Source organism: Ipomoea nil, unplaced genomic scaffold, assembly GCF_001879475.1.
Source record: "Ipomoea nil cultivar Tokyo-kokei standard unplaced genomic scaffold, Asagao_1.1 scaffold2818, whole genome shotgun sequence".
NCBI lineage: Eukaryota > Viridiplantae > Streptophyta > Magnoliopsida > Solanales > Convolvulaceae > Ipomoea > Ipomoea nil.
Window position 1 is genome coordinate 2,755,752 of NW_017619246.1, and position 9,008 is coordinate 2,764,759.

The window sequence follows — 9,008 nt, forward strand, 5'->3', positions numbered from 1 at the left end:
CTGGATGGATAAGTGGCTGTCGGCGGAACCTCTATATGGACGACTTAGGAAGCCGCTAGCGCTACCTGATCTTTATGCCATGGTGCGTGATTATTGGGACGAGACCAGGGGATGGAGGTGGGATCTACTAGAACACACACTGCCTAGGGAAGCTAAGGAACTACTTGCAGGGCGTGTTCTTACGACAGAAGCAATGGAGGATAAGATGGGATGGAGTTTAGAGCTGAACGGAAAGTTTTCAATCAAATCGATGTATGACTTACTGGTGGGCGCTAATAGCAGCGAAGCTGATGCTTCATGGCGACGTTTGTGGAGGGTCCCAGTTCCAGCGACAGTTTGCATGTTCCTCTGGCTTGTGCGACATAAAAAAGTTTTGACTAATGCAGAGAGAGCTCGGCGGAAACTAACTGCGGACCCGTTTTGCTTTCTTTGTGCAGGTCATGCGGAAGATCTACAACACATTTTCAGGGACTGCCCAGCGGCGAAGGTCATTTGGGATGCCACGCTACCTAGGCGTGTGCGAGTGCACTTGGAAACACTTCAATGGGACCAATGGTTGGAGGAAAATCTCGAGGGCGATGTGCGTCGCGGCTTCGACGATAACTGGGCAACGAAATTTTGTACGAGGATGTGGTGGCTCTGGCGTTGGAGAAACGACGGCGTGTTCAACAGGCAGATCATTGGGGTGGCTCAAAAATTGGACTGGCTCATGAAGCAGGATGTGGAGATCAAGGCAGCTTTTGCTAAGAGGCTCAACCCAGGGACTGGAGTCACAAAGGTGGCGAGTGAGCCTATCGGATGGCAAAAACCAGAGACCGGATGGTGGAAACTAAACATAGACGGAAGTTGCAAGACAAATGGAGTAGCAGGCTGTGGAGGGCTACTACAAGATGATCATGGGAATTGGGGTGGAGGTTTCATGGCAAACATAGGGAGATGTCAGGTGCTTGAGGCGGAGGTGTGGGGAGTCTTTTACGGGATACGCAAAGCTAAAGACCAGGGAATTAATCGTCTCGTGGTGGAGAGTGATTGCATGCAATTGATAACGAAGCTGCGAAGATATAACAGGGACTCCCAAATCGACTGTAACATTCTTTGGCGAGGCTTGCAAGACGCAAAAGATCTTCAGGCAGTGCAGTACGTGCATATTCTCCGTGAAGGGAATAAGGCAGCGGACAACCTAGCGAAGATGGCGACGAGCCTTAGTCTGGGCTACCAAGAGCTTGTGGAGGTCCCTGATGAGATTCAAGAGCTCATTAGCCATGATAATCTAGGAACTACGTTCCTTAGACGGATGTGATTTCTTGGGTATCCCCCTCCTTCTAATCCAAAAAAAAAAAAAAAAAAAAAAATAATAATAATAATAATAATAATAATAATAATAATAATAATAATATAATAATAATAATAATAATAATGAAATTCATATTAATATATATTTATATAATCAAATATACATGTGTATATTTATATATTTAGTTTTTTTTTTTAATATTTAAGCTTTGATATACATTCATAGATATACACACACATTTTATATATATATATATATATATATATATATATATATTATTGAAGATATTATTGTCAATTGATCTATATATAACTTAAAATATAACCTTGAACCAAACAAGCTAATCTTACATTCTCAAAATCACCTTCCAGGAGATAATCTTATTACCTGGGGTAATCCAAGGTTCCGTGAACCAAACGCCCCCTCATTATTTATTATGGGAGCCTAATAGGGAAGACAAATTTGTGGCCATGCTCATCCACGTCAATTTTCTTCATTTATCTTGGTTTGGTTCAATATATGGCAGTACAGTAATTGATCATGCAACTTAACATCAATATTACATCAAAACTAACATCGTCATTTGAAATGTATAAAATTGTGGACATATATCCATTGGAGTATGATAAATTTCCCCGTCTCTCATATCACTTGTACTGATCTTGTTTTATGCATTTCATAAAATTACATAAAATCAATAACACAAAATTTTTGCATTCCAGAGCCAAGAATGGCTGAGGAATCAACTGGTTTTTTTTTGCATCAAAATGCAGGTATTGTTGCTTCTTCTCAATTGAATGGGCCACCAACAGAATTTGGAATTTTAAATAACTTAAAACTAACATATTACTGGCAGCCCAGTAGCACATCTAACAAATAATGCATTAATCCACAACATCCTACCAACCAGACTTTGGTTATCCTACCTCGCGTTAGACTCACTGTGTTGCTATTGAGTCATTTCAGGCTTTGCTTCCTTTGCTGTTTTTAGCTTTCCTTTCTGTGGTGGCTTTTCTCTTTGCCTCTCTCTGAGCTTGCCTTTTCTCTTCCCTGCACAAAGCTCAACAGTTGTAAGAAATACTCTGAACAGAGCCATTCCATTCTCAACTAGACACAGATGATGCTGATTGCAACCTCCATGATCCATATGAAATATGTCATTGATTATAAACAGTTTCGCAGTGATGAGTAGTAGTATATAATCTCTCTCTCTCTCTCTCTCTCTCTCTCTATATATATATATATATATATATATATATATATATATTTAAACATCAATTATAATTAATTTGACTCCACATATATAAAAAGAAGAAATTAGATATAAAATAGACATAGTTTTTACATAAATAATCTTTTCCAAATGAATAAATTTTTTGGTGGAGATTTTCAACAAATATTGCATGTTATTTTATTTACAAATTTTATTTAAATACGTTAGTTATATAATTAAAGTAGTTATTTTAAATTCAAATTCAAATAATAATACAAGTAACAATAAACTTTAAAATCAACATAATAATAACATACGGAGTAATTAAACTTTTAAAAAATATTAAATATTGTACATTGCATAGTTATACTTACATTTTTAATAAAACTAATTCTGAGCTAAAGAACTCAAGTACGTTTTTCTGTTTCCACAACCATTACTTTCTTTTGCTAATTTAGAGGATGTCAAAATTTTAATTGCTAAATTTGTTAAATTAATAATAGTCCGTGCATTGCACGGGACAATTACTAGTTGGCCATTCATTTCATGTCAAAACACATTAATTCATGCATGAAATTAAACCTACCTGGATTTTGTAATTTCCTCTCTAGATGGAGGCTTCACCCTTTCCCTCCTCGTTTTTTTACCCATTTGATTTTCTTCTTTCCTGTTAACAGTTGAACTGGCTTTTAACTTTCCATTTTCTTTTCCATCAAAGTTTTTTGGTGAATGTTTCTGATCATGTCTCTTCCTCTTTTTCGTAGTGTTTTGGCCTTTTACTTTTACATCTTCAGTGGAACTATACTTCATTTTTCCATCACCCTCTTTATCCAAGTGTTGTTTCTCAGTGTCCCCTTTGGCATTCTGCTTGGTGTTGTCAATCAACTCATTACCTTCTGTTTCTTCTGATGCTTCACCGGGTGTCTGAGTTCGCTTGGAATTACTCATTTTCTTCAACTGCACAAGGAAACGAAAGCACAACTTAGTTGAAGAATATTCATACACATTCTACCCGCCTTTTCAGACAGAAATTTCCAAGGAAAAGGTTCTTCTCAAGGATTTGATTATTGTCAAAAACACAATAAATAGATGAGTTCAAGATCTAGAAAGCAGAAAATTGCACTTGGTGCACAAAAGCAGTAATAAAATTACAAGAAAAAGGGCTTTCCATTAGTAACATATAGGATTCAAGTACAAGTAGGAAATGGAAGTGTTGGCACTCAAATATATGGAGTAATATTTTTATTTTTTATTTCTTTTGGAAAAATATGGAGTAATATTTTTCCCTGATCCTAATTTGTGCAAGTATATACTATATAATTTCACAAGGCCCACCTTTGCAACAAAAAACCCATCCATGTTGTTGACATGAGGATAGAATCGGCGTGTCTTCTCTAAAGATGTGTGGAAGCGGTGTTGTCTAAAACGAATAAACCTGGAATATAAAACAAGCTTCATCAGCTACAGAAGTAAACTATTGAGTAAACACACAAGTAGAGAGCAGTTATACCCTGGACGGCCAAAATCAATTCCACATGGGACAAGTTTCACATCTCTCTTCTTCAGAGCATAGTCTATAACTGCTTCATTCTGCAAATCGCAAATTTGTGAAAAATCAGTTAACAGCATAGACTTCATAAGGATTATCTTTTGGCATACACCACATACCTCATCAACCATAATGGAGCATGTTGAATAGACAACATATCCTCCTGATTTTGAATTAGCATCCACCATATCAATTGCAGCAAGGATTAATTCCTGCAGGCATAATAACAAATTAAAATAGTTCTGGAAGGCTAAAATATTAAGATAAAAAGCATATTGCTAATTTTTTTTTCGAGTACTAACTTTGTTACAATATAGTATCTGTTCATAACTACTTTCTCAACCTATTGAAGCACAAAGAATCAATACTGCCGCCACTGGGGATCGAACCCATGACCTCCCATTTGGGAGAACCACTTCATGCCACTAGACCACAAGGTCATTGGCAGCAAAATGCTATTTATATTTGAAATTTTGAATGGATTGAACTGATGAATATACCATACAAGCAAGAAGTTAAATGGTGTTATATTGTCCAAGGTCATTAAGAAGCAGCCATCTCTTTACAAATACTTTCAAACTGGTTTCACGATAACTCCAAGAATAAGCTATTCAATATGAATGTTAGAAGAATATCCTTCTAAAGCACAAATCATAATGCAACCACTTTGGATGCAAAATAACCAACAAAATTCTTGCTTTGTGGATCTTTCTAGGATAACTTCAATCAAAGCATGTATAACATTGCAACTACTACTGATAGAAAATGATCCAAATATACATCTAAATGCCTCGCCATAGAAACAGATCTATACCCACCTTCTGCAAGCGGGCACAATTCTGTATGTCATCAGCAGTTTTAGAAGTCTTCACAGACTCATCCTTAGATATGACCTGCATCATAGATAGAAATTGTCTAGTCAAAGATAAATCGATTCTAGAAAAGAGGAGCCACTACAAGATACATCAACTCTAAACCATACCCCAGTGCCACTGCAAGGAGCATCCAACAACACCCTATCAACTGAGTTTTGACCTAAAACTTTGGGCAGCTGCAATAATTTCACATAGGGAAAAGAAATGGAGTTTAGACTATTGAAAAGGATTACTATCAAGTGCACAGAAGAAGAAATACTAACTACTAAATGCAACACAGCATCTAACATATAAAACACATTATGGAGTATTTATTTGCAAACTTATTTTTGTGATAGGTAAAATTTTATTAAAAGCAAAACAAAATGCATCTAAGCATACAAAAGAGTATCACAGTTACCCTAGGACTAAAACCCATAGTAATTCTTGATACTAGAAAAACGAAGCACATCTTTGAATCTGAATAAACCCTTATAGATTTAGTAGTACACAAGTATACATGGCTTGTGATCAGCTATGAATACTTTCCACGTGCCATGAACAAAACAAAGATCACCTAGTGACCTAGTTCATAAAAATTATGAACCTTTTTAGGAGACTGCAAGATGCAAAAGCTTCACAGGATATCAAATTAACTTGAATGTATGAATTTGCTATATGGAGGCTTTTTTCATTGTGTGGAAGGTGAAGAGAGAGAAAAAAAAAACGTACTAGTACTTCTTTGTTAATTTTAGCATATTCATGACAAGAAGGGAAAGCATTCAGATGACAAATAAAAAATGGAGGAAAAAAATCCTGAACTGTATAAGAGTTCAAAAAATAATTATAGAAAGGCAAGCTTCTGACCTCTCTACCATCATAATTGCAAACAATGGTATTTGTTACTCCCAAGCGCTGTAAATTAGCAGCAAGTGATTTAAGTCTTGACTCCTTCATCTCGTTTGCATAAACAATACCTAGTTATGGAGAGAGGGGGGACCATATGCAAGAAAGCAACAAATATTATTCACAACAATAATGTGCAATTAACAGTCTTGGCATAATGCCAACATAATTTTAAATGAGAAAAGTTAGCAAACAGCAATGCACGGATTTCTGCAAAAGATTTCGAATAAGACATAATCAAGTGCTTGTTTTGAAAATATATTGAAAGCCAGGAAAGCAACAAGACACACACACACACACACACACACACACACACAAAGAGAAGAAGAAGAAGAAGAAGAAGAAGAAGAAGAAGAAGAAGCAATCTCTTGTTTCTTAGATAATCTTGGTATCAGGAGAGAGGAGAAAACATTGCAATTAACTCGAACGATTATGTGCTGTGAAGCGCTTATATTATGATCCATAAGATGAAAAGGAGTAATTCCTCAAAAGAATTGCAAAATACACATCTAGTGGCATAGCACATTCATTAATCAATTAGTCAATACATACCACTGTTTTTCATAAGAGCAGCAACATAAGTAGTTTTGCCACCAGGAGCAGCACTGCAATGCATACAAAATATTAAGTTAGAATCAGATGCAAGAACTGTAAACAAGGAAATGGGTTTATAACTGTGACTGTAAGATTTTAGAAGAAAACCACGAAGTCAATAAATAAAAGGGAGAAGACCACCAGATACTCAGTGTTAACTATTGTCAACTAGTAGGTTTACTATTTTTACATTTTAACTATTAGCATAATTTTTAGAATAGCATAGTCATGACACAGTAAATTAGCCAACAGCCAACAGGTATACAAGTAAAAAAGGAGTTGTTGTTACTTACGCCATGTCTACTATGCGTTCTTTTTCCTGAGGAGCAAGAGCCATCACAGGCAAAAATGAACTTGCACCTTGAAGCTGTTAGTGTGCAATATATTGATGAGGAACAATCAAATTAATAATTGAAAAGAATTAGGCTAAAGTTGACTAAGCATACCATGTAATGACCAGCCATATACTCTGGAGTTGCACCAATTGGTACTTGTGAGTCATATACAACCAATCCAACCTAGAGAGATTTCAAGTAGTGGAAAATCACAAATTTGAAATGTAACAATATGATTAGTCAAATATATTTACAATTATAGAGCAAGTCTCACCTTTGACCATTTGCTTAGTGGATCTAAATTGACCCCCCTGTTCAACAGGACACCAGCCAAATCCCGTCTACGAGTCTAAATTTAACTCAATGATTACACACAATTAGTACATGTACATGTCAAACTAGGAACAGATTACTCAAAAAGTAAAGCTATGAGAGTAAACTCACCTTCAAAGTGTTTGTTCGAAGACACATTGGTCGAGGCTTTTCAAAGGCTTCAATAAGTTCCATAAGTTCAACAACCGGGAACATCTATAATTGAGATTATAAAGAAATAATAAAATTGCATACAAATCCAGCGTCCAAAAGAACCAAAAAAAAAAAAAAAAAAAAAAAAAAAAAAAACACAAAGATAGCAATTTAGAAGTTGGCAAATCACCTCAACTAAAGTTTCAATCATGAAATCATTGTACCCATAGTATGAAGCTAAATCCATCTTAAGTTGGTCAACATAATCCTTGCGTGTGACTCCTTCTTGCCTCAATGACTTGAAATTTGAAAGCAACCTTACGACTGATATTATGATATCCAAATAGAAAAACGAGTAATTAACTTTAGTGCCTAAAAGTAAAAATCAGGTGTGATATTAAGGAATATTAATCATAGAACTCACTCTCTTTTATCCTCCTCTGGAGATTGGAGAGATCAGGAGGCCTCTGTGTTTCTTCTTCAAGTTCCTAAGTGTTACACAAGATAAAAGCCATATTAAGTATTAAGCATCTAAATGTGTACTAAAATACTAAGTAAAAGCGAAATATACCTCACTGGTAGGCAATCTGAATTCATCAGCTTCTTCTCTGATATTGAGCTGCAATTCTGCTTCTCCTTCCTCCTCTACCCTTTCTCTTTCCTTGTCAATAATCCTTGCCTTCTTCTCAATATCAGAAACGTCAGAATCCGAACCTTCATCTGAATCCTCCTCCGCAACATCATCATAACCTTCATCATCATCGCTCCCTCCGAGAATATCATCCGCCATAGCATCATCTCCATCAGAAGAAATATCAGACTCAGATTCACCTCCCAGCTCTTCTGCTTCTTCTTCGGATGTTTCATGCTCGCCTTCGAGCTCTTCATCAGTTATTTCAGCATCATCACTGAGGATATTCTCTTTTTCCGATTTTTCCGACAAGCGAGCTTCGTCCTTCTTCTGCTTCTTCTTCGGGTGAGATTTCTGTAATCCCTTACTCCTTCCCTTGCTAAGCTTCGGAGCAGCCATTGAGAATAGAGCAGAGCAAGAAAAAAGGTTCAATGCCTTCGTGCGGCTTATTAGGGTTTAGGGTTTTTCTTCAGAATCGCAATTTATTTAGGGCGTCCCAGTCAAATGGTTCTTGGGAGAGTTTCTTCAGGGAAAAAAATGGCTAGAGGTTTTTAACTAACTAGTATGCTACCCGTTACCCGTACGTTGCACAACAATTTTTAAAAACAAATAAAAATTTAAAAATAAGTAATTAATACGTAGTATCAAATTATTTAAAGTATTACACATAACGTTTTTATTACATTATTATATTATTATACTAGTAATTCACCCGCGCGATGCACGGAAAAAAATTATGTTATTATAAATATAAATAAAAAATAGAAAAACTAAAATATTTTAAATTATTTAATATAATAATATTTTTGAGCTTTCATTGGTCAAGTATTTATTATTTTTATAGAATACAAAATTACAATTAAAATTAAAATTAAAATTATAATTTTGTATGGTTAATATAATCTCTAATTATGTACATATTCAAATAAATTTATAGAGATAATTTACATAATTACATTGATTTATTCTTAATTGTATTTCATCTATATTATAATTTTCACAATACAAATAATAATTAAAATAATTACATTTGAAAAGCAAATTTCAAATTTTGTATGTGTAAATTTAAACTCTAATTGAACACATTTTTTATATGATTATATAATATATATATATAGCTATTTTGTTTTTCAAAAGTATATTTTTTATATTATTATATAATATATA

General features: G+C 34.9%; 1 protein-coding gene across 1 annotated transcript; it reads right to left on the bottom strand.

Moving 5' to 3' along the window:
- Nucleotides 1–1,853: 1,853 nt before the first annotated feature.
- On the bottom strand, nucleotides 1,854–8,373 carry LOC109158476 (25S rRNA (cytosine-C(5))-methyltransferase nop2-like). The gene is made up of 16 exons (XM_019306390.1): nucleotides 7,782–8,373; nucleotides 7,635–7,698; nucleotides 7,401–7,534; nucleotides 7,190–7,273; nucleotides 7,020–7,094; nucleotides 6,857–6,928; nucleotides 6,704–6,777; nucleotides 6,369–6,421; nucleotides 5,778–5,887; nucleotides 5,039–5,107; nucleotides 4,875–4,949; nucleotides 4,176–4,268; nucleotides 4,018–4,097; nucleotides 3,843–3,942; nucleotides 3,094–3,464; nucleotides 1,854–2,344 (listed from the first exon to the last, which is right to left on the bottom strand). The coding sequence occupies exons 1-16, from the start codon at nucleotides 8,238–8,240 to the stop codon at nucleotides 2,257–2,259; spliced, it is 2,001 nt and encodes a 666-aa protein (XP_019161935.1). The 5' UTR covers nucleotides 8,241–8,373; the 3' UTR covers nucleotides 1,854–2,256.
- Between the last annotated feature and the right edge of the window lie 635 nt (nucleotides 8,374–9,008).